This window comes from Agelaius tricolor, unplaced genomic scaffold, assembly GCF_023055355.1.
Source record: "Agelaius tricolor isolate 1412-34295 unplaced genomic scaffold, bAgeTri1.0.p SCAF_6, whole genome shotgun sequence".
Lineage (NCBI taxonomy): Eukaryota > Metazoa > Chordata > Aves > Passeriformes > Icteridae > Agelaius > Agelaius tricolor.
The window spans coordinates 44195600-44221390 of NW_027269266.1; the positions used below are offsets into that span (position 1 = coordinate 44195600).

General features: G+C 46.8%; 2 protein-coding genes across 3 annotated transcripts in view; both read left to right on the top strand.

Moving 5' to 3' along the window:
* Window positions 1-4290, top strand: part of LARS2 (leucyl-tRNA synthetase 2, mitochondrial) — an 82759-nt gene extending 78469 nt beyond the window's left edge. Inside the window, exon 21 of the mRNA XM_071429621.1 lies at window positions 3920-4290. Within this exon, the coding sequence (XP_071285722.1) occupies window positions 3920-4099 (180 nt within the window). The 3' untranslated portion in view covers window positions 4100-4290. The remainder of the gene's footprint in view (window positions 1-3919) is intronic.
* An 11335-nt stretch (window positions 4291-15625) lies between these two features.
* Window positions 15626-25791, top strand: part of LIMD1 (LIM domain containing 1) — a 32892-nt gene continuing 22726 nt past the window's right edge. For both annotated transcript variants that reach the window (XR_011679589.1, XM_071429608.1), the window contains exon 1: window positions 15626-16950. Coding sequence is in view for 1 of the 2 variants with exons in the window: in XM_071429608.1 (XP_071285709.1) it covers window positions 15792-16950 (1159 nt within the window). In the remaining variant the exon portion in view is untranslated. The remainder of the gene's footprint in view (window positions 16951-25791) is intronic.

Below are 25791 nucleotides of genomic sequence, written 5' to 3' on the forward strand. Positions count from 1 at the left end.
TCAATTGCCAGCTGGGGTTAATAGAAGATTTAGCCTAATAGTCACTGTGGAGAATTGCTTTTTTCCTCTTTCTTGCCCTCTCTTTCTTTCTTTAAGTGATAAGCATTTAGTTCTAACAGTAAAAATCTTCACTGAGGTACAATCACTTCTCTCAAGCCCAAAATAAGCCTTCACATCCAAGCACAGCTAGCAAACATCTTGAATTCCAGCGTTCAGTTTATAAGGAAGTCATGAATGAGAAATTGTGTAATTTTAGAAACATCTTTGCAGTTGTGGTTAAAGCAAACATGTTATTAAATATATCTTTGAAATAACAACTTCAGCAACACAGAGAAAACTCTGGACACGATGTTTTTAAGACTACACAACCAAACATGAAAATACCTAAATATTTCACTGATATTCTTCTGCTTACATGAAAATTTCCTTCTCATAAAAAGGAACAAGAAAAAAAAATTAATTAATTTACTTTATTAAAATTATTTTTGTTTCTTTTCCTGGTTGACTTTGTCAAAGCCATAGTCTTGTGTAAGTCTTGTTGTAAGAAGAGAAAAAACAACCCCTGGGTTCTCAGTCATATATTTATGGAAGTATATGATGTATGTAAACACCTTCCTTCTGAGAAAGCAAGTGACTGGAAGACCAGAAAGATAAGTTGCTTTTTTGAACTGGGAATAATTCTTAGCAATAGTGGCTATAGAGTGTGCCTGGCTTTCTACTGTAAGAATAAAGTAAAAGGGAAATATGAGGGAGCAGGGAGTGTGAATGTGCATGGAATGTGAGAAGTTTTGTGGACACTGAAGGTTTTTGTATGGCTGCAAAAATAAATTGCCCTCATTAAACCAAGAAACACTCGCCATACAGAGGAATTGGTTTTGCAAAGAGTCAGTGTCTCTTCACAAGGCTGTACAGTCAAACCAAGTCTTTTGGGCCACAACCCTATTCTTCTCGAGCCATCAAACTGCCTCAGGCTGCCAGGGATTTGTCTGCTGAGACATTCTGGGTTTATTTCTCTTCACACAAAATACTTCATTATTTCCTGTCTGTGCTGGAGTTATGTCTTTCCATATTTAACCCAAAGCAACAAAAGCAACCAGCTCAGTGTATCCTTGGCTGAAACAATATAAATTGCCTACAAGAAAGACATTTAAATTCACTGGATATGCACAGTATCTGTTCCTCTAAAAATTATTGCAAAGTATACAATATTTTTAATAATACTGTATATTATTAATGCTCTGAAAAATCTGACCTGAATGTAGTGTGCATTTCATCCTATAAATACTTCTGACTAGCATTCCTCACATTTTCTAGGTGGTGCAGAACTGTTAGCAGATGTGGTCTTATAACTGATGTTTTTATAAATTAAAAAAAAATTGGTGTCATTTTCCTTGCTTGGCATATGAGGAAGGTCTAACAGTGCACAGATATTTATTTTCTTTCTAACTTCTCAGAAGGATTATGCATCAATGGTAAAAAAATATTTGAGTTGAATTAAAAATTCCTCTCTCCAGCCTCAAGGTGCTTATTTTTCAGTCTTCTGTGATTTCATTTCAAGTTTTATAACTTCTGTAGTTACCACTGGCTCTCTGTAGATCTGGAATAGTGTAGAATGTCAAATGTTAAAAAGAAAAAAAAAAAATGAGAGAAAAGAAGAGAAGAAAAAAGCAACAGCTTTCTTCCTCAGGGGAAGAGAGGACCCAAGACTTGTGTATTTCTCCTCTTGCATGGTTTTTCAGAGAAACAAGGCTGCCAGCACTCAATTTTCTTGTGTGGCACTTTCACCTGGAAAGGCCAAGGGATATGCTGGTCTAGTGAGATACAGAGAGAGAGATGGAGAAATAACAGAAGGCATTTCTCCTGCTGAGAGCCTAAGCCCTGGACTAAAAGGATATGTGACTAGGATGCTTGTTACACACAGCATGTGATGAAATCTGCAGCTGCCTGTTTTAAGAATAGTGTTAAAATGCTTCATGATACCTATGATATAATGAAAGCCATGCTCAAACACGGGGTGAAACCATGACCAATCTGCTGTTTGATAAAAGTTATGGTCCCAGCTCAGAGCAGAGTGTGGGAAGATCAGGAGACATGCTGTGGGAAGGTGGAGATGTGCTGTGGGAAGGTACACAGTGCCAGGTCGTCCAGGCTTCTCAACCTTTCTAGGAAAACACAACCACTAGCAGTCATTTATTTACCAAGTTGATTTAGGCTGCTTGGCTTTTCTGTTGAGAACAGCACCAAATAGGCTAGTTGTGGAAAATTTCCCCTGCCAACATCCATCCACTGGGACATATTAATTTGCATGATGGAGGACAGTGAATGACATTTTAACTAGGCAGGCATAGCTTTGAACTGCAGGCTGCGTGTCCTAGCAGCAAGCTGAGAGGCTTGCTTTATATTCCCACTAAAACTGTATCTCTTTGGATTTTACTGTTTTCTTTTTCCTGTGGAATGCGTTTCTTCTCTGAAGTGTCCTGTCAGGAAGAACTGTTTGTAGTTATTTTTCACAAAAGCTTTAAAAATTAACTCCTATGTGTTTTTCAAGGATTTTTGCTTTGCACCAGATGCTAAAGGCAAAGTTTAACACAGCCAGCCTTTTATGATGCCACGTTATGGATGCATGTAGGAGTAATTAAAAGCCTGCTGACATCACTGCAAATTATTGTCAAGACTAGTCAAAAAACAGAAGTGGCTCATCCTTGCTGCATTTGAGATTCCATCTTGTTCCTTAAAAATCTGTCCCAACTTCCTCTTTCAGAGAATTGGACAAATTATTTTATTTTCATTAAAATAAAATACAAACAAAATACAAACTAGGTAAGTGAACTAGGTCTTTCTCATTTGTTGTATGTTGCATGGAGATATCCTAGATAAAATCCAGGTGAAAACAAAGTCATGAACATTTTTATGTCCAAACTGCATGAAACAATGTGTGTTTCTTTTAGATGATTGAAATCTCCCTGAAATGATGCCTAGGGCTCAGAAATCTGCAGTACCTACACAGATTATTATGCAAGTAATGTGATTAACTGCATTTAAAAATTCGAATTGTTTCATTTTCTAAAATGTGTGATTGACCTTCTTCTCATTAAGCCACTATAGTGGCTTAATGAAAATAGTCCAAATAAATCTGAAAGTCTTTGTAATAATTAATTTTATGCCAGCTCCAGAAAGGTACTCAGTCAGGCTCTATAGTCTGTCTCCATTATCTACCCTTACTGGATGACAGAAAGGATTTATAATCCCATTTTATAAACTAAGGTGATTCCCACCAAAGGGCTTACTCAGTTTGACTTACGTGATTCTGCCCTACTGAAGCAACACCAGGGTGGAAGCTGCACTGAAAACCAGCCCCACACAGGAAGATGTTGCTGAGTGAGCAGCTGACGTCTTTGTGGTCAGTGTTGGATTAATGAGCCATGGGTTGAGTGCAGCATATAACAATGAGTGCAACATACACTAAGTTAAAGCCTATTTTTCTAAAAATAATAAATCTTCCATTTGAATCTCTGCAAGACATTGCTTAGCTGTAAAGAATCCAAGTTGCTGCCCAGAAGTATGTACAAACCAAGACTCCCACCAGACATTTTATGCAGCTTATGTGCCTGCCACATTTTTAAAATTAAAAGATCACTGCATTGCACAGTCACGTGTTGCTTGCTGTCTTCAAAACTGAGACTTCCTGTGGCCACTTCTCCAATTTTTTGTATCATGAATCAGAGTTTTATCTTACAGTGGGCAGGAGATAAGAAGAATTTTATCCTCTACTTAGAAAGCGTGGGTTTGGAGAAAAGAGAGTTTATTACACTTTCCCCCTTTCCTTTTGTAAAAAGATGGGTTGGATACAGGAAATTAAATTGTAGCAAACAGTCTAGTTAAACTTCTTTTTTTTCTTGTTTTTGTGTCTCTCTTTCAGATTAATAACAAAGCTTGTGGCAAAGTTTCCGTGCCTCAGCAAGCAGCCCGCAATTTTGAAGAAGTCCAGGAGCTCGTTCTTCAGAGTGAGCTTGGAGTCAAGCACCTGCAGGGTCGAGCCATTAAAAAGGCCTTTCTGTCTCCCAGAACTGCCCTTATCAACTTCTTAGTGCAAGAATAGTAAAGGCTCTGTTGGGCTGCAAAAGAGATCTGGAATCTTTTGAGGTGGAAACCAATGCAAAAAGAGTAGTTACGGTTATTTCACTTCATGTAAAGGTGGGAAAGAAATCTTATTAAATCAGGTTGCTGCTAAATCTTCCTTTTAATGTGAAGAAATGTGCAGAATTAAAAGTTCTTATTAAGTCATGGTAAGATGCTGCTTGTCCATATTCTTTGGGAGAATGAGAAGGAAGCACAGAAGAACTAAACAATTGTAACAGAATGCAACTGAAGAAAGCATAGGGGGCTTAGTGTCAGCCTCAGGAATATATCCTGTTGGAAAGTTGGCTTGGCTAATTGCAGATGCATAAATGTGATTCCAGGACTAAACAACTGTCCTGAGTATGTGCTACCCCAGATGTTAGGTGTGCATTGCTCACTGGATCTCATGTTTGGGTACCCTACCATTAACTAGCATTTAAAGTTTAAAGGAAACACTACAAAACACTACAGAATGTTAATTTAAAAAATAATTTCTTTGTGCTGACCAATGGCCTTGGGCACAGCAGGTAGCCAGAATGGGGTGGTTTGTTACATTTCACACAAATTTCAGAGCCAAGCCAAGAAAAAGGTCAGATTATTTAGCCAAGCCCTGCCTTAGCCAGGGTTCTCCTTCCTAGCTGATGTGTTTGTGTTGGCACATGCATGAGAGGTGCAACTTCAGCGAAGTATTGATGGTTGTTTCTGCATGGAACAGGATGGAAGTTACTTCCTATGCATGAGCCATCTCAGAGACTTTCAGGGCACCTAAGAGAGGGATCAGTCAGCTGCTAGAAATGCAGCAGTGGGGAAGGCTCTTGTAGTGCCTAGATTGTGAAACTTGAATTGAGATTCTTTTTTTTTTTTTTTCTGAGGGGTTCATTAAGTGCAAATAGCCATCATGTTTCTAAAAAATCAATCAGACATTCCTGAAACATAAAGCCATTCTCACGCCTGATTCCAGACAGGTTATTTGTACACTGCATTGCTGATATATCCACATGGAAATATTTATTGTGTTCAGCAAATGCTTGAAAAAGAGTTTCCAAGGAAACAATTGCAGGGTTCATTGTGAAAGAATGTTTTTTTCTTTAACAGTCATCCAACTAACTAGTCCAATAAGCCAGCCATTTGTGAGCCATTCTGACAGTTAAGAAGTCAGCAGTAACAACCAGCAAGGCAAATACAGAGGTCTGCAGTAACCTTCCAGCTCAGCAGGCATCCAGACTCTGTACTGAACTGAAAGGAAACCAAGAAAAATATCCCACATAACAGTAAATAAGTCTCATACATCCCCAGCAACCAGGCCCAAGACAGATCACATTGCCATGTGGGCACTAGCTAAGCAATGCAAATATTCATTTGGGGTTTGTGCAATTTTGGTACCAAATACCCAGATGCTTAACAGAGATGCCAAGCTTAGTGAGCATGTTTGGCTCTACACATCCCCACCTCTGCAACAAAACTCTTCTGATTCCTGTTTCCTTCTGGACCACACTTGTGCAGATTTTCTCTCCAGCAGTCCTTTGACACCAGAATGACTAAGAAATTGAATATTTACAATTAAGATATGGTCTTTGCCGTTTTAAGACTCCAGAAATCTGAGCCACAAAGGAATGCATTCAGACATTCGAACACAGGCCTTTAGTTGGAGTTAAAATAATTTGAATTCCAGTGTCTGCCTGACATATATGTTGTTATAAATTCATAAAACTCCTGTTCAGAAGCCCCTAAAAGGACAGTGAAAGAGATCCTTTGAAGTAAAATCTGTGGCACAGCCCAGTCTTGCTTTTTTCTTTTTTTTTTTCTTTTTTCTTCTTTTTTTTTTTTTAATTTATGTAAAAGGTTTAACACACCCTGTGGAACCATTTTTACAGAGTTTTTCTTTGGGGGAAAGGTGACATGTTTGATGTAAATAAAAACTTTATAAATTTACAAGGATGAAGAAAGCTGTTGTAAGCCCAGCAACCCTGTGGTGCCTTTAAACAAAAGCTGCAGTCACGGCAGGGCCGGGCAGCCGCCCACAGTGTTTATTGCTGTTAGCACTTGAGGGTATTTGCTCTTGCCTGAGGAAGTGAATTGTAGATGTCACTTGGTGATTCAGGCAAAAAACAAAATAGGGAATGGATTTCTACAGGCTAAAAAAGGAAAGGTAGTGAGCAGCAGACTCACAAAAAGTGTAAGGTCAGAAGTCCCGCCAGTATGTTTACAGTAAGTTGTAATTCAGTGTGGTCTAGAGGATACAAAAAAGGTGGTGAAAGAATGAGTGAGAGAGATGATGCAGACAGTGTGACAGAGCCTAATCCCCTGCTAAGTGTATGTTTGAAGGATGGCAGAGGTGCCAGCAGCAGAGCTTTGCTGTTGTGCTGGCAGCCACTGACATTTCTTACAAGGATGACCTGCTCTGAAGCACAATTACCGTTTGTTTTACAGTAATTGTGACTCACAGGTTCTGTCTGTGCCTAGATGGGTCTGATAATGGCATACAGGCTGCAGCCTGTTACCCAGCCTTTGTAAAATAACTCAGCACAGAAGTCTTATTTATTTGGCAGTTGCTACTTGTCCCACAGTAGAGAGGCATCCTTATGCTGAAGGTGGTATATATAGATTGTGCCCCCTTGGAGAGCTCAGTGGGTAAATAGTGCTGGAGGTTGAAATCTGGGCAGGGGACACTTGAGAAGTGAGAGGGAAGGGTGCTGGCAGGTGATCAGTCCTGGTGACGTGGTGCCACTGTCCTTATTCCATGAAGTGAGATCCAAAGATGATGTGAGAGGTTTGCTAAACCCAGTGGGATAGACCAAGGACAAGCTGCTCCAAGAAGCAGATCCATGACACAGAAGGGGCATTTGCAGCATCTTATCTGTCTAAGGGATAGAAGATTGGTAGTTGCACCGATCCAATCTATATTGAATTTCTATTTTAAGTAATGTCAGATTTAGAGAATAATTACTGCCACACTTTCTACCCCAAAATTGTTCATGTGACTAAACTTCAGAAAAATCCAGCCCTCAAACATTGATTCTGGGAAAATAAAAGCTGGCAAAGTCCTGAAAGGTCACCAAGTACTTTTCCTCTGCCATTGATTTCATGAGAAAGGATCTCAGATGCTGGGGTGATGGGGGCACTGAAATGTGCTGGAAGACGTCACTGTGTAGAAAAATGTGTTATTTGGTGTGGGTGGGAACTGAGGTGACATGGACACACCCGTGCTGCTTTGCAGCAAAGCAAGAGAGCTTTTTCTATCACATGAAAGGACACTGTTACAGGTTAGGTCACTAGCTAAGATAGATCTCTATCCAGCTTGTTCCACCTGTGCTTTGAAAAAAGCCCTGTACAGGGGCATTGCTGGACAAGCATGTATATTTCCATGACCTTTATCAGAACCCAAACATGGAGATTTGGTGCAAAATAAAATCTGTGTGTTGTCTTATCAGACTAATGCCACAGAACTGACATCAGGTTAATAATAGCATTTTCTCATCTGACTTTGTAAAGCCTGCTTGTTTCTTTTGGAGGGAGAATTTCCACATATAAGGCAGGTCATACAGTCTCTCCTCTTTGTCTCTCCTTCTTCTGTGTAAAGCCTCACAGAAAGCTATTCCTATTCTCTAAACCTTTCACAACCAACATGCACTAGAAAGAATGTTAACTAGTGCACTGCTGGTTCCTTCCTAGGGAGGTTTGCAGTATGGGAGATTTTTCTAAAAGCTTGCTATAAATGAAGAAGTAATTGGGGCTGGTTGGTGGGTTGGTGTTTTGGGGTTTTTGTTTGTTTGGTTTTGGTTTTTTGTGGGTTTTTTTGTAGTTTTGCAATACTTACTACAGATTACAGATGGGATACAGTTTACAATGGGATTGGTTTTATTTATGTATATTTACCCACTTGGAAGAGTACATATGCTGACTTTGCTGGATATTTTTTCTTCTTCCATGTTTCATCAGTCCCCTCATTCAATGATCTGAGCTGATTTTGTATCAAAGGACTGAACTGAACAAGTGCTCAATGTTAAACCAGGTCTATCACCACAGAACCTGAGTGGGGAACATACATACTATCAGTCTGCTTTTGACCTTAGAAAATGTTGCTGGAACTGGTTAGTGGTTAGTTTAGGGGTTTTTTCATGGAAATGGAGTTTATGTCTCAAAGAAGAAGGATGAAGCTGATCACAGTAGATCAGAGGGAGTATTAAGCATCTCCCAGCCCTAGCAGGAGGAGAACTGAACTGAAGCATTATCTCTGTGCAGAAGGGGAGAGGATCAGAGCTCTCATCTGCAGCCCAGATGATAAAAGAGATCTTGCCTGACATGTGGAGGAAAGGTGGGAATTTTTTTCCCTTTCCTGAATAATGTGGCTTTCCGCTATCACAAAGCAGTCTTCAGTGCACTAACCCTGTCTGTTCCAGGAGGCCCCAAGTCACACACAGCCTTTGTGACTCATGGCACTTCTCTCACTCAGGTAAGCCTGGGGTTGGAAAACTTCAGGTCTGGTTTGAAGCCCTGGGGAGTTGCCATCCAGCACCATCTTCCATACAAAGCCTTCCAGGATATTTCCTGGCATGCTTATCTGCCTGGGCCACACCAATTTGCTCTCCCTTATGAGCTGCTGAGTTTCTCACTAAGCAAAGGAATGTGTAAATGGGACAGGCTTAAGTACAATGAGTTGAATATTCACACTCTGCTTGCACTAGTGGTGCTCAGCCCTGGCATAAGAAATTCTTTTATTTGAGGAGCCTGGTCTTCTTCACTATAACTCTAAACAAAACCTGTGCATTTCCTTGAGCAGAAATGTGTGCATCGTGCTTGTTCTCTGGGCTGCCTGCAAGGGGGTGGCCAACACACTCACATATAAGGCTCTGAACTTCCTCCTCTGCCAGTAGTTTTTTACACGTGCCAAAACCAAGCGTAAAAGGTCGAGGGTTGTCCCTACAGCCGCGTCCCACTGCCAAAGGAGACACACAAGCTGCTGAGCAAAGGCAGTTGCTTTTCAATAACTCTGCCTGGTGCCAGCAATACATGAAGCAAAATACGTACAAGTCATAACAGCTGTAGGTGATCCAATCCCCTGATCAGGAATAATAAACACAGGACACATAACTGGGGCAGAAAAAGAGAGTGATTTAATAAAGGAACGTGACACATTACTGGCAATGGCAGCCTGAGTTTGTTTCGGATGAAGATTAAGAGAATCGGCATAACAGGAAATTGTTTTCTGCTACAAAGGGAAATCAATTGTCTTTAAGCACATAGCGGTGTAATTAGCAAATCCTACTAATTGCCACAAAACAGAAACACAAGTGTGCGTTGCTGGGCTGGTTAAGCCAAGGAAGTATTGTGAAAAAGATCTGTAGAAGCTTTTAGAAGTGAATATTTTTCTTAAGTACGTCTCCATCCCTGGAGAGCCCCGTCGCTGGATGAAATAGCAAGGGTACAACAAAAACATATAATCCCCAATTTTCCCATGTGAAAGAGCATTTAAAAACATCTGTTAGTCAGAGAGCTTCTCCTAGGACATGCATGGAAGAACAGAGTGGATGCACTGACTGCATCTGGCAAACCCACTCGAAGTCCACCGAGGCACGTGAGGCCGATGACTGATGGCAGGATGTCGTCTGACCTGTGGAGTGCTTCCAGCCCAGCATTACTGGAGGCCACGTATGTTGGTTAAAAAGGTCACGGCGCTGTTTGTGTTAATGCACTGATAAAGAGGCAGGGAAACAGAGCTGGAAAATTCTCCAGGCCAGCTCTTGTTCTGATAAAACGCTCTTTTCAGTAGAAAATGGAGAAAACAAACTATTCCACATTCTTTTGAGCAGGGGTAGGAAAACCAACAGAGCTGTCTGCATCAGTGCAAATCCACAGTCACTGAAAGGAAGTGTTCTGGCCTGTGGAGTGACAGCAAAGGGAGACCAATGACTCCAACAGCACTGATGGCACCTGGAGAAACTGAGGAGAGGAAGGTGAAGGTTCTTGTCTACCCCAGAGCAGCAGCTGAGGGCCTGGCACCCAGCTCTGGCCTTCCTCACAGAGACCGAGCTGCTGCAACTCAGGGATCTGCAGCTTCTCTCTCTGCTGCTTCTTGGGTTCCTGTTTGGATCTCGGTGATTCCCCATGGCTCCTCTAACCTTCCAAAGGTGTGGCCTGCCAAGTAACCTTCCCTGCCTCAGTTTACCCACCTGTAGGCAGGGCCCACAGCATCCCCAATGAACTGATGCTGCAGGTGCAGCTATTTAAGAAGGAGCTGCCTCTCCTGAAAGGCAGTGTGGAAAGGTGTCCCTGTAGTGCCCTGGCCTTTCTCTCCCATTAGTGTTAATTAATACTCCTAGCATAATTCCCTGCCAGAGATAATGCCCTGTGGTAGACACTTGTAGCACAGCAGGACCAAAATATCCAAGTCTGGATCCATTTCTGCCCTGATCCCCGGGGCATGGGATGCACTGACCCAGGCTGCATGGCGGGCACCTGGGCTGCTCCAAGTCCCCAGGCTGCCCCTGCAGCTTGGGGGTTCAGTGTGCAGGCAGCAGACAAGGCAGGCTGCAGGCAGGGCTGGCAGAGCAGGCTGCAGGCAGGGCAGGCCTCCTGGAGGAATGCAGGGGCCCCTGGGGCAGCCGTGAGGAGGAACAAGATGTCCCTGCCCTGCCCTGCCGCCTTCCTGAAAACCTTTGGGAAGGCAGAGGCTGAGGTTTGGCCTCCCCACCTCTGCAGCGTCCCATCCCGCTGTCTGGCCCCCGGCCTGAGCCCAGCCTTCCCACCCACAGCAGCCCCCGGACTCACCTCTGCAGTCACCTTGCTTCATCCCTCCCTCCTCCTCCTCCACCCTCTGATTTGCCTTACAGTGCTGTGCATCATCTTCCTAGTATAAAGAATCTGGCAGGTGCAGATAAATGGCACCTTTAATGAAAACCTTTATTAGAAAGCTGCAAGGACAGTCCATCATTTCCCCCTGCTATTCAGTCAAGAGTTCAGAGGTGCTGTGGCACTGCCTTACAAGAAGCTGAGAAACACATTTGTTCCTGCAAGAACCAAGCCAGGCTCTATCCTGGAAATACTTCTGCCTTATAAATTGCTTGCTCTGTTTATACTCTAGCACTGAAGCCTTTATTACTTTCTTGCTAAAACACACCAGAGCACGCATCTCAGGCCCTGCAGAGCAGTGTGCGTAGTCCTGTGGGAAATGACCTGCCTGGGACAGCCACGGCCCTGGGACAGCTACAGGTACTGGGGACCAGCCCTGGACATGTCCACAGACAACCGGGTGGGCAGCCAGCCACTGGCTCCCCACACTCGTTTGGTTGCAAATAGGCAGTGTGAGCATGCAATAGTTGCTTTTGGAGAGAGATCTGGCTATAAATTGCCACCCAGACTTCTCCTAATCATGTTTTTCCATACACTATACAGCCGCGGGCTGTTGTCACGCTTTAAAATATGAGGGCGTTTTCTCCCAGATTGAAAAAAGATCGGGGCGGGGGGAGGGCAGGGGAGAGAAACTTGTGAATTTGTGGTGGAGAATTTCTTCACATTTTCTCCATCTCTCCGCAATGTGAGCCCAGACACCAACGTGGCAGCGAGAAACAAAGACAGATGATCCCCTTCCTGCTCTCACTGGCCACTTCCCTGTTTAGCCAGGCTGTGCCGCAGCCTGCCGGCCCTGGAGGGCTGTGCTGCCCCAGCACAGGGCTGCGCTGCTGTGCCCAGCACTCCCACCGAGGTGGAGCCAAAAGCTGGGAACACCACTCGGGGCTGCTTCTCCCTAGATCACTGCCCCTCTCCACCCCACGGGCAGCTCAGATTGCCACGTGGAGCGGGGCTGAGTTACAAGCTGTCAGCATTATTTTGCATGAATAAATGCAGTGTGTAAGCCTTGCCCACAGGAACAAAAACAGATTAAATGAGCAATGTTTTGGTTTTTTGGGTTTTTTTTCTTCAAGGGGTAGGGTTTAGAATAAGTTAATTCAAATTGGCACATAGACTTTGGTCCTGTGCTACAACAGCAATCGTGGACCCCTTAATTTCTTAATAGGCGTGGGCTGTAAAAGTCACAGGAACTATAAACATGTGGGACATCTAATCACAGCAGAAGGGTCTGCAAGTCAGTGTAGTATTACATCTCCAGTCTAGTAGAAAGTTCAAGTTAATCATCTGCTCACTCAAGAATACCCCTAGCCCAAATCTCACAGAAAGAAAAAATCCGAGCAGGAAACTTCAAAGGTATTTTGCTGCCTAATGTTCACTGAAAGTGTTGCAAATTCAGCTCCAAAATGCCTTTGAATCGCTTGGCGGTGATCCCCCCTGGAAGGCGCTCGCCATCAAAGTGTCTGCTCATGCATGCGGAGCCTGGAAGGAGGCCAAGCCCAGAGCGAGGGGTTCCCTATCCAAAGGGCTTCAGCAGCCTTTTCCACATAAGCATTGTTCTGCAGATAGCTGATTTGATCCTCTGGCATAGGAAGGAAATGTACTTTACATAGCTGGTGAAGGTCAGCAGCATCCAGAGCGGCCATTTGGCAAGAAGACTGCTTCCCCCACTCCTTCCCTCTGCAAAGGGGTGAGCTCCTGCAGGTCGGACTGTAAAAGGACTTACAGATGTTAGATAAAAAGTAACAGCAGAAAATGTGTGCATGACCCTAAAAAAGAAAGAAAGAAAGAAATACACGATCTGATGGAAGTTAGATTCTTCCTTGGTTTGTGTGTTGAAAGCTGAAAATAGAGACATCTAATCCCAAATCCTTCTGCTCCACCAAACAGTTTGTTTTTTAGAGGGATGGAAGAGCCTCATCTCAGTGTCTTGGAATAAAAAAAAACTCCAACAGACACAAGTCTGAGTCTCTGATGTGCTGGATAGGAGCATGGCCTCCCCTGATTAACTTCACATCCTTTGGGGAGAAGGAGGCAAGAAGGTGCATGATGTGTAATTTCCTTTCCAAGTGCTCTTTGTGCACGTTGCATATTCCTTCAGTGAGTAAAGCGGTGCTGGGGCTCACGCTCCCATCCTTATCTACCTGATGCTCTGTTTCCTTTCTGTCATTCTCCATACAAATCTGAACTCAATATGTGCTTCAGTACCAACTTTGTTGTTACTTACAGTTTTAACATTGAAGCTTGCCCATTTTCATACTGAAAGCTAAGCATCTCAGCTAAGCCCATCTCCAAAAGCATCCTGAAGCCAGCGATGAGGAGGAAGTGTCCCATGCCTCAGTCGCTTGCTGTGGTTCTCCTGGTCAGCCCAGGGTGTTGCCAAAAACAGACTTCCAGGAACCCTTTCTGTGGATGCTCTTTAGACACTGAAACTGTTTTGGCTTTCATTGCCCCAGCTGAGGTTTGCCTCAAACTTGACAGTTTTGGTCAAGACCCACAAAAGAGGTAGTCACTCTCCCTCTGGGTAACTGGTGGCCTGAGCCTACACCTACCTGGCATGAAGCAGCTCATGGGGGCCACTGTGGCCTCTTCCAGCCACAAAAATAGGAGGCAAACCCCTTCCACTCCAGCCAAAAGAGCCCTGGCACAGGCAAGGGTTTGCTGTCTTTTCACGATAGACATGCAGATGGACATCCTGAACTTGTGGGGCTTGTGCAAAGTGGGGTTTAGCCCCCAGGGACCCAGCTTCTCCCAAAGTGAAAGAGGGCTTGTGGGGATCAGCTTGAGAGAGCTGTGAGACCCCCTCCTTCCCTCATCCCCACAGCAGAGGAGAGCTTGGAAAGGTCTGTCAGATGGGATTGCTTGATAGTTGGGATGTTTCCCTGATATTGTGAAAAGCTCCAGCATTATCAATCTCTTTAAAAATTGGCAGGCCATGGTTAGTAGCAATATATGCTGTGGTGCCACTTCTCCAGATCCTGAGGACTGGGGGAGCTCTACTGCTTTGCCCTGTGCTGGGATTCCCATCTGCCTGTCTTCCCTAGAAACCATAAACCCCCTTATCTAAAGCTGTGCTATGGCTTGGCTAATTTCTGTGAGTCCAAAGTTCATCATTTATCAGCTCAAGCTCCAGCCTAAGTCTGTTGCTGCAGGGACGAGCCTCCAGCCTCTCAGTCCCTCTCAGAGCCTTTTCGGAGACACAGAAGCAGTTCCAAGGTTGTCCTGAAAGAAGACAAGGCACCTTTTCCAGGGGCTCACAGTGCCATCATTTTTAAGCACATTGGGCTGAATCTCACAGGAAGAGGCAGGATATTTTAGGTCTGGCCTCAGTTGCTCAGGAGGTTTTGTTGTTTTTGGTTTTTTTTTTTTTACTTCTGACATGTTTTGATCACAGCCCAATTCATTATTATTAAAGGCAGAGAATTTCCACATTCCTTAACATTTGGCCCTCCCTCCTGGAGCCTGGGGGAGAATTACAATAACAAGTTATGGGAATGCCGGACACGTGCCTGGGCCCGCAGGATCAACAGCACCAGTAAGTTTAGTGAGAGGTACCACAGCTCCCAGCCAACCAGCCTCTCCCATGAGCCCAGCAGAGTTCCCACTGCAGCCCTCCAACCTCTGGACAGCCCCAGGCTGTGTTTTGCCGTGAAAATTTTGCAACTGGCCCAGGCCAACAGAGGAGGGAAGCTGGGATGTAAAGTGTAGATTCACATGGGTAAGTATTTAGTCATAGGCATGGAGTGTCCCGATCACATTGGGGCACCCCAAATGCAGTTTTATACAAGCTCCTATACCCTTTAAGCATTTGGGAACAGCATGATTTGCCCAGTCCCTATGTATCGCACATATGCTACCGAATTCCAAAGCAACAATAATTTTAACGTCATGATCCATCTTTCCTGATCTAAATGTCTCTGGAGGTGGTCTTGCTGCAGTTACATGTATGATGCTGGATAATGGGGTGGGGGTTCCCAAAGGTGTCCGGAAGGCTGGGATGCTGATGTTATTTTGGGCATCCAGAGGTATCCTTTATTCTTCAGGCAAGGGGTCATCTTCCTTCGACGATCCGGGGTCCTTTAGTCATGCGTACTTAAGCGTGACTATCCAGCACAGAATGTCTATCTACACCGAGAAAATTCTATCTATCTATCCACGTCTATCTACACCAAGAAAATTCATACCATTTCCTACTATACAGACTAATTGCCCCAATAGTTATGGAATGAAATTTTCCTCGCAGTTTTTCATGGGGGAGTAGGGCTGTTGGTTTTTTTTCTTCCTCGACGGGTGTCTGTGATTTTTCGCAAGGCTTCTTCAGGAAGGTTTCCAGGCTGCAGGGTGAAAAAGAGGAATATTACCCAGCGGGGAGACGAGGCAAAACCACGTTCCTTGCATCATCCGGGTGACTTTAACCACCGTGCGCAGCCCCTTTCCCATCTCCGCTGCCTGAGCCGAACCCTTCCCGAGCCCGTTCGGACACTGCGGGACGGCTCCGCAACCGCACGCGACCTTTCCGCACGGACCGCGCGCGCGCCCACCACGGCGCGGGAGCGAGCAGCGCGCGCTGGGCGGGTGGGCGTGGCTTGGGGCGCGGTCAGCGGGGACGGTCGGGGCGTGTTCACTGTGGCCACGCCCCCTCCCCGCGCCCGCAGCCACGCCCCCGGAGGGGACGGGCGCGGCGGGAGCGCGGCGGGACGGAGCGGCTGCTGCTGCCCGCGTTGCCTTGAGCCCGGCGGGAAGGAGAAGAGGAGGAGGAGGAACAAGAAGAAGAAGAAGAAGAAGAAGAAGAAGAAAGCGGGGATCTTCCCGCTAAGCCGGGCAAGATGGACAAGTACGACGATCTGGGTCTGGAAGCCAGCAAGTTCATCGAGGACCTCAACATGTACGAGGCCTCCAAGGACGGTCTCTTTCGGGTGGACAAAGCTGCCGGCAACAACCCCGAGTTCGAGGAGACCAGGCGGGTGTTCGCCACCAAGATGGCCAAGATCCACCTCCAGCAGCAGCAGCAGCAGCAGCAACAGGAGGAGATGCTGATGGCCGCGATGAACGGAGGGGCTGCCGCCTTCCACCCGCCCCGTCCCAGCCCGCCGGTGGCGCGGGGTTCGAAGCCGCCCCCCGCCGCCGAGGGGCCGCGAGCGAGGCCCTGCGAGGGAGGGGAGCGCGGCTTCGGAGAGAGCGGCGCACGTGCCGAGGCCCCGGGGAGCCAGGCCGGGCGCCGGGGCTGGGAAGCGGAGCCCGACAGGATCCCCCGAGTGGGGGGCTCACAGCCTGGCGGGGGGCGCGGGGAGCAGCAGGCTGGGAGCCCCGGCGACCCCCAGCCCTGCCGCGGCGGGCAGGAGAACGGCGGCGAGGGCAGGCGAGGTGTCGGGGGCCGTGACCCGATGCCAGCCGCACAGAGGTCCTCCTTCTCAAACGCCGGGACCCCCTCGGCACCCTCGGTGGGGCCAGAGGAGCCCCCGCCACAGCAGAGGTCCTCATCCTTCTCGGCACCCTCCGCGCAGCCCACTCGGGGGTTTTCAGGCTCCGCTGAGCCCTGCGGTCCCAAAGGCGGAGGAGATGGCAGCCAGCCGTGGTACCAGGGTGTCTCGCTGTCCTTCCCGCCAGGCTCCGCACCTGCTGCTCCCAGTGTGGAATACCAGCACGCCGCTGCCTACCCCGGCCCAGGCGGTCACTTCGTGGCCCACGGTCAGAACCACAGGCCTGCCAGCGGCAGCGGGAACCCTGAGGCGGGCTCCTCACGCCTGGCCTCCCGAGGGATGGTGGCTCCCAATGCCCAGCAGATGCTTTTCCCGGAGGGCGTGAGCGGGCCACGGTCAGACTCTGGGCACCTGGATGGCTCCAGCACTGCAAAGGTGAAGCTGCCCTGCCAGACCCTCCTTCCGCAGCCTGAGCAAGGGCCATCGGCGGCTGAGCTGAAGCTGGAGGCGCTGACCCAGCGCCTGGAGCAGGAGATGGATGCTCGGCCAAAGGCCGATTACTTCGGTAAGGAGGCAGTCCGCCCGTCGGCACGAGGAGGGCTCCTTGCAAAGTGTCACGGCAGGGTTCAGACCTGCAGGATTGCATTTGCCTGTACATCTGCTTGGTTGTGCTCCGTCAGTTGCCCAGAGCAGGGTTTTTTTATTTAACTTTTATTTATCACAGGGATTAGACGCTCTTCCTGCTGTGACACCTTTTTCTTTAATCCTACCTCTCTTAATTTTAAAGCAAAGGTAGTTTAGCATCGTTGAGGGGGGCAGCTCTGGGAAGAAACTGGAGCAGCGTATTTTGAAGTGCCCTTCATTGCCAGCAGGGAGGCATTTAACTTTTCTTGCCAATGCTCCTGGTTCTGTGTCTTACAAGGATGCGTCCCGACCACGTGTGGGTGGGAAGGCAGCCATCCAGCCTGCGGAGGAGTCGTGCCTGCATAGGCTCCTGTCATGGAGAAGGGCAGAGAGAAGTAGCTTGGAGATGGGGATTGCGGTGGTTTCCCAAAGTTGCCAGGATTTCCCTCTGCCCTCAGGTGCTGGTTCCCATCAGCAGTGAAATGATCGGTGCATCCTGAAGATGGCAGAACAAGCAGTAGGCACGTTCTTCCCTAAATATGGGGTCTGTGACAAGTCCAGACCACCACCAGAGGTTATCACTGCCACTTGGCAGTGGAAAGGAGCCACTTACATGCCAGGACTCCCGATGAGAATATTGAATGTCCTCCTGGATTAAATTGATTTGCTATCCCAGGATGGAGGGAGGTCAGGGTCGAATTGCGTGTTTCCGTTCCCTGCTGTGCCACTTCACAATTTAACAGCAGATAAGATAGCTCAGCTTTTGGGAGAGGGAAACCCAGAGTGAGTTGCTGGGAAGGCTGGAGACTCCATGGTTAACTTAAGAAACGATGGAAGCAGGCCAGGTATATGGATATTCCTCATGATTGTAGACTTGCAGTCACAGAGGTAGAACAGGGACAGATTAAACTCTTCAGCCTGGTGCTGAGGAAGTGTTTGCATTTCAGCCTGCACAGGTACTGTTGCACAGGGTCCTGTCTGCTGGAGTCGGTGGGCGGCTCCATGGTGGTCTGAGCCGCACAAGAGCTTCACACCGAGCTTTGGGGGTGTAGCTGGGGGGACCACCGAGCGCTCAGCTGCAGATTGCATAACTAAATGTGTTTCTTGGCAGCAGGCAGGGGGACTTGCCCACAGAGGGCTGTGCTGGGGTTGTTTATCTTGGTATCCGAGACGGGATTAAGCCCTGTGGCAGGGCAGGAGCATTTTTTATCCTGTCGCAGAAAAGTGATGTGTTCAGCTGCTCTGCTCACAGCGTTTTGGCCTGGAAACAAGTTTTGTCACTTTCCGTCCCCTGCAGGAAGCGCACGGTTTGAATGAGCACACGGAGCCTCCTTTGGGGGGGGCTGAATGCCGTGACCAGGAGCTGATAACGGGGATGGGGTCGGGACAGCAGGCTCCTCGGAGGTGGTGCTCGAAAATGGGAGTGTTTTTCTGGAGGTGACATTCAGCTCCACTGGAGAGGTGTCAGGGGTCTCTCCAACAGACCCTGCTGTGTCTGCTCCTCGCGGTGTGTGTAAAATGGCTGGATCATACCTCATCCGAAATGTGCCTGGGGATGGCTCAGGAGGCAGAGGAACCCAGTTAATGGCTAGATTACTTTTACAGTTTTGTCACAAAATAAGGATGCAAGGCAGGAGGAGGCTTTTGTCCTGTGGGAGATTTATAGTGAAGCAGGAGTATTTTTGGCAGCATGGAGAGCCCGGCTGGTGAGGTGGCTGAGTGAGCCCCAGGGAGGGAGGAAACACGGAGGCTGCCTGATCCCCAGTGAGGTGTTCTGACATCCTCCTGCCACGAGATTTTGCACCAGGATGTGATGTCTGAGAAATATGGGAAGGAGGAGAGTGAGATGAAAAAAAGAAATTATGCAGTCTTGGCAGAGGGAAAAGTAAAGTTTTTTGGAGCTTCAGTTCAGCAGGCAAAGGTTCAGCAGATCTGCCCTGCTGAAGACCAAGGAACAGGAAGGAACAAGTATCAAGGTATTTTAATTCTGGGCCTCCTCCTCCCCCTCTCTTTCTCACTTTTATTTTCATTTTTTGCACAGTTACCTTACTTCCTTTGAAGGAACAAAGGACACAGCTGGCCTTCTCAACTATTTTTTGCTGTGCCCTACTCTCAAGCTACCAAACTTTAGGATGTAAAAGAAACACTTTTATGCAATAGTGATAAAAAGGATCAATAGTTTGTTTTGTTGCAGACTTCTTCCCCAGTGAAAGGAAGTCTGTTGCAGCAGTTTTGAAGTTCATCAGAGCCAGGAAATGAAACCAGGACTAAAGTACAAATGACCAAAGTATTTTATAAAAAATATTTTCAGTTCTCCTAATTTTGTGTGCTGTTTTTGTAACAAGGGGGTGTTTTTGAAGATGGATCTGTCTGTCAGGTTAACATACTGTCCTTCAGTCTGTCTCAGTCAGGACCAAATGTTTATAAAAAACAATTAATTCTGATCACAGTAAAGGAGCTGCTTTCTCCTTCACTATGTGAAAATGTATGCTTGTATGTGAAAGCCTAGAAAAGGATAAGCCAGGGACTAGGTAAAATACAGGTAGGATGCTGTGCTGAGGAGCAGCAGTCTGCTTATCTGTCAGCACCAACTTGCTGTGCAAAATGCTTTTGTCTGTTCAGAGTAGGTGTAATAAGTGAAAGGAAAGAAATACACAAAGCCAAGAATTTGCTCTGCGGGTTTTTTTCCTTTTGTTTTTTTGGAAGTAGTGACCTATGTGTGAGCTGCATGGGCTGTGCATGTCTCTGGAGGAATTTCAGTTCTCCAAGAGGGCTTTTGAAGTGCTGATTTGATTTATGTGGGCTGTCAAGGAGGACATAGGAAGTCTCAGGTATCACCCGGTCTTTTGCTTGGGGAAGGAAAAGCTGAAGTTGCTCAGAGAGCAACCGGTTGCTTTCTAGAGAAACTGGTTCCCGTGAGAGAGACTGGTTCCCATAAAGCAGAGAAGGGCCCCCATGTCCCTGGGAGGTGTCACTGGAAGCCAGCTTAGGATGTATTTAGTATGGTGTATTATTTGGTGTATTATTTCCAGAGAACATTCAGGAGTGAGGAGCCCAAATCCCACTGATTTCCCATGGAGTTGCTTTGGGTGCATCAGCCTTCATCTCCTCTTGGTGACAAGAGATTAAATAGGAGTGATCAGGGGAGCTGCAAATCCTTTGGTAGCACCACCCAAATGTTTAGGGGTAAGTGAAGCCACACCATCCCAAAGGCTGAAGGTGCCTGATGAGTTTTCAGGTGAGAGAGATGCACAACCAAGCCAAGCATCTGCCTGCACTGCCTGGCAGGGACTTGGTACAGGAGGGGCCTGGCTGAAGTGTGCTGGGGTCTGCAGGGAGATTTGACTGCTTGTCTTAGCATGCAGTGCCTTGGTCTGCAGGCATAGATGGATGCTTCTAGAGGTGTAACATGTAGCATCACGTTTTTAACAGTGCTTTTTTCATACAGCTAGATGGAAATCTCCACCTGATGAGGATTATCTACACCCTTACCAAGAGCTTTTTATAAAACCATTTTTATGAATGGTTTTCATGTTATAAATATTTGTTAGCTGTTGTATTCTGGCTTTCTTGTTATTTACAGCAGAGCTGATAAGCTGTGGGTGATTTAGGAGGGCCCTGGGCATCTTGTTTTGCAGTGAAAAGCTGGGATGCTTCCCAGCAGTCAGGCAGAGAATATCTCCTAGCACAGTCTGCAGATTTTTTTTCCCCTTGGCATAAGCAGAGCAGTAGCTGAGCCGCTGAGCCCTGTGGAGAGCTGGGAGCCCAGCACCTTTGAATGGGTGTGAGCAGCTCAAAGGCCAGCAGTGCTCTTTGGAAGTGTAGTGCACAGTGAAATTAGTGTTTTACCACTGCTGGAACCACAATTCATTTAACTTTGGGGCTGTACACACCCAGGGACTTTACTGAACCCTGCTGATGGTGGGGCACCAGGACACTTTGTGTGCAGCAAAGGTAGTCTCAGGGCTGACAAGTGGAGAATTTCTGATTAAAATGAAAGTTCCTCTGAGTCTGTTTTGTCTGTGGGTGATGATGACAATGCCATTTCCACCGGGAATGAGCAGAGGCATCCTTTACTACCTTCCCCCGGGAGAGAACCAAAGCTGAAAGGGGACACCTGCCTGCAGCAGAGAGGAGGGGGAGGCAGGGAGAGACAGGTCCTGGTGGAAGAAGGAAAGCCAGAAGGATCACAGCACTTGGCGTAGTGGGTGTGTACAGATTGCAAAGCTTATCTCACTGCAAGAAACCAAACAAATAAGTATTGGCCTGGAATATGGCTCTTCAAGATTACAGCAGTATGTGCTTCTCCTCCCTTCCTCTTGGGAGCTCAGCTGGGTTTGCAAGCTAAGGAAAAATCTACCAAAAGGAAAGAAAAAGCAAAGAGTTGAGGCAGAGGAGCAATCAGTGTGTCAGCCAGAATACAGTAAGAGTGGGACTGAAAGAAATAAGGAGCCTCATTCATGTGGAATGGGAGTTATCATAATCTCTGATGCCATTGTAAGGTACTTAAAATGTCACTGACGTGAGTTTGATGGCATTTTCGTCCTTCACTGGCAGTGTGTTCGTGAAGGTCTGCAGCAAAGTTGGGGGTCAAGAATGTGGCATGAAAAAGGGAGCAGAAAACTTGTGTTTACTAACTCTGTGGTTCTCTGGGCAGGGGAGTACCTGTCCATCTTTGTAGAGACAACCCAGTCCCTCCGTGATGAATAAAACCAATCTGCCAGGTTTCGAGGCACTCAGTCTCACTCAGGCCTCCAAATCTCCTTGAAACCACCTCTCAGCAAGAGTTACTGCTCAGTAGTGGATAAGCAGCATAGCAAGGCATGCAATGTGTGTAATTTAGAGTTTGATGTAGGAATTACTTGGGTAAAGGTGAGCCATAGGAAGGTGGGTGGGTTCAAGTTCCAGAGAAATTTTAAAGTAAAACCAGGAGAACTGAGCATCACACCGTGTACGACAGGGTGAAGGCTTTTCTCAGCAGACAGTCTTTGAAACACGTGTGTGCAAGTGGAGGGCTTGGTTCTCCTGGGATAAATAGGTGGGTTGGAGACACAGCAGCTGCACCTGCACAGGGTCCTCCCTGTCAGAGTGAGTGTCAAGCAGAATTCTGATGGGGAGGACCCTTGTGAAGGTACAACTTCTGCCAAGAGGAATCGGGATCTGCTGTGTGCATGTGTGGACAGATGGGAATGATGTTACCAGAGGGGATAGTTGTTCTTCTAAGTTCAGCTGAGGGTTCTTCAGCATAAATCCAGCCTCCTGTAAATAAGGGGCAAAAACCAGTTGCATCTGATGGAGAAGAGTCAGTCCGATTGTGGAAATGTGGCTTGCACAGAGTATGTGGAAGGAGTAGGGCAGACTTGCTGGTTCTGGATTAGCCAGATAAGCAGACCCACACCACCAGAATCATCCTGCCCCTGCATTCCTCTTACCTGGGACCAAATTGGCATGACAAAGAAATGTCACCACTGAAAAAACTGTCATATTTGGCTGCTCAAAATGAAGTGACAATATTAGTAAGCCCAACCAAGACCACGTGTAGGAAAGGTTGGCTGTGCTGTGTGTTGCTGAGAAGGGAGGTGAGGGTAGAGGTGAAGGCTGCTGAAAAGAAGAGGGTTGCTGTTGGAAGAACTGTGGTCTTGGTCTGTAGGTTGATGTTGTCTGAAATGTGGAAATAAGTCTTGGTCCCAGAAAACACTGCTGTTCAGCATGGCTTGTGTTGAATTTTTAGCGAGTGGGATACAGTAAGTAACTAAACTCCTTCTGGTGAGTGTGAAATAGCAACACTTGGAGGAAAAAATGCCTCCAGGGGCTTTGAGTTGGGTGGTAAATGGAAATGCACTTGTTGAATTTTGAGGGTGGGACTGACATTTGAGCACCGGGTTCACTTCCACTTCTCACAGCCCTTGAGGTCTGCGTCCAACCTCTTGGATCATGTGAGCCGAGGCTGTTCCTGGTGAGAGCCCTCCTGGTCTGCAGTGCTGAGATGGAGAGTGGCAAGTGCTGGGAAGTGGCTTCCAGGGCATGTTTTTGGTCCCAGCTCTGTTCCAAAGGTCCCTTTGTTCAGACTCTCAGCTGCAGCGCGGGCGCTTGCTCGCTGCGTGGTGCGAAAGGGAACAGAGATTTCTTTGTTGTCCAGGGACGGCTGCCCTGCCGGCAGAAATTGAACTGAAATCAGCAATTTCCATCCCTTTTCCTTCCCAAATCTGGCTGCCATTCTGCCTGTGCGCTCAGGCATGAATTTAGTGGTGCTGTGCATGTGTGGTTTGTCATCCTGGTGGTAAAAGGGAAACCTGTCATTTCTTCTTAATAAATAACCTTGTCTAAGGTTAAAAATCATAATTTCAGAGGGGATGTCTGCTGCAATTGGTACTTGGATAAACACTTGTTAGGAGCTGCAAAGTTACTGAGCGCAGGAATCAGGGATCTTGCTGAACTGTGGCTGCTTAGGATCCCTCTGCTTCACGCTGAGGACAGAAGTTTTTGCTAAAAGCCACTCCATGCCAAGAAAATTACCCAGAACTGCTGACTAGTGTCAGTGGCATGTGGGGCTGGAGTGATGCTGCTGACATTTTAACACCAGCAGCAAGCACAGTCAGCACTGTTTCGGGAAATAGCTGTCGGAGCTGGCATGGAGCAGGGCATGGAGCCCGTTCTGCAGCAGGATGGGCTTGGAGGTGGCCCCGGTTGCGCTGGCTGCCGTCAGCACACGTGCTGCCGAGCTCAGCGACTGGCTGCCATCAGCAGCAGCTTTTGCCTTGCTTTTGCCTTGCTTTTGCCTTGCTTAGCCTAAGCCAAAGGATCAGGATCATTGTGACAGCAGGGAGTGAATGGGGCAAAAAAAAGTGGAAAGGAAAAATCAATTAAAAAAAGAAAAAATCAATAAAAATCACTTCCCCCACCCACCCTTTCAGGCCAGGTGTGCTGAGTGTCAGAGATGAAGGCTCAAGTATGTTGGTTCAAATGTTTAGGAATATTATATCTGGAAAGAACAAAGACTTATTTAGAGAGTAATTTCACTTGCTACTGAGATTTAATAGGTTTTCAAGTAAGATCTAGCAGATACATGTAAGAATATAAACTAGATTCAGATGTGCCATAATGTCATTTTTCAATTGTCAACCTTGGCACAGGATATGTATGAATATTTATAGCATATCTGGTTATGACGTCGTTGAGTAATTTAGCACATTACAGTTTTTACAGAACACATTGTCAAAGTATTTTAAAAGCCCTTTCATTCTATGACTTTATTTCCCATTTTTTAGGGGCCTAAATATTGAAAGAAGTGGGGCAAAGGGTTAATCAGGGCATGAAATGGAGCATGGACTGAAAGGAAGGTGGAAGAGTGGTTGGGAAGGTTGAGGGGTGGGAGGTGGAGGAAGATTGTGGTACAGATGTGAGAGCCCTGACAGCTCCTGCAGGATCTGTCCTGTTGGGAAGCCAGAGGGCAGTGCCTGTGCTCTGAAGCATAATGGGATAGACAGGAGATGGCAGAGGCAATTTCTGCCCTCCATAGGGTTTGCCCTAGCCTACTTAATAGTGGCTTATGCCTGCCAACATCTTTACTGGGCATTGTGCCTGCCCTCAGCGGCTGTGCCTTCTGCCTCCTGCTTCTTCTTGCTGCTCATTCACAGTCAGTGTCACCCGGCTGCTTTGTGGAAAGGAGGAAATCGGAGCATGCTGGTGAGATTTTCTGGAGCAGCCACTCATTGGCACAGAGAAGGGGAAAATGCAGCACTTGCAGTGCAATAAATACCTTGGGTCTGTGGAAAGCCTGGTGGGTGTCGTGGAAAATTGGCACATTTTCTGCTCTCTAAACTTTCTGCTTGACATTGGTGTACTCAAGAGGGAATTTTGAGTCATTAGCTCTTGTGTCAGATCATTGCACAGAAATTCAGGCTGCTGCTGAATGTGTGCATTTCTGGGAGAACACATCCATTTAAGAAGCCAATTTTTTCTTATCTTTGCCTTGACTTTTTTTTTTAATCCTTTTTCTAATGCCTGTACGATTTATCTTTCTTAAAATGTTTCTTTCAATAAATGAGATAAACCTGCTCAATTCGAAAAAAGCCAGAAAGTTTTGCTTGCTTGGTGCCAGCCTGAGTGCTGGGGTGGGCCCACAGCCAAGTGAGCATTTCATTCGTGTAGGATTTGGACAAAACAAAGTAACTAATTATTCTTTGCAGCCTTCTCTGCAGGTTTGTGTCAGTGTGGACTCTGGCTCTGAGTGCAGTGGGGCTTGGCACAGCACTAGGACAGTTTTCAGCGTGCTGGTTGGATGCACGCAGGCAGCTGCAGCACTGAGAGCCAGGTCTGCTCTGCAAAAACCTGGGAAAACCAAGTGTCTGCTTTTCAGCGGCCATGTGTGTGCTACTGCGAAGGACTTCTGAGTGATTTTATCCCTGTAGTGTGGAAACTGACCTCCAGGGCTATTGGCTGCAGGAAGAAATTCTTACTCACCCTGGCAGTGCTAGCCTGGTGCTGCCAGAATTGAGTTAGTTTTCAGCACTGTTGTAAGCACAACGGACTTCTTCCCAGCTTTCTCCAGACTTTTTCAATTACTCTGGAGCTTGCAGTGCCCCAAAAGAAGTGAAATTTTGTTTACCATCCTCCACATAACTAAGGATCTCCAGCAAGATGATGTTGTTCCTCCTCCTGGGCCAGTAGGAGTGAGGTGTGACTCACAGTCCCTTGACCAGGGATTTTAAGAGCCAGGATTAATAGGTCTGGGTAATGGTGAAAGTTGAAGTCACATTAGAGTCACTACAGACCAGAGACA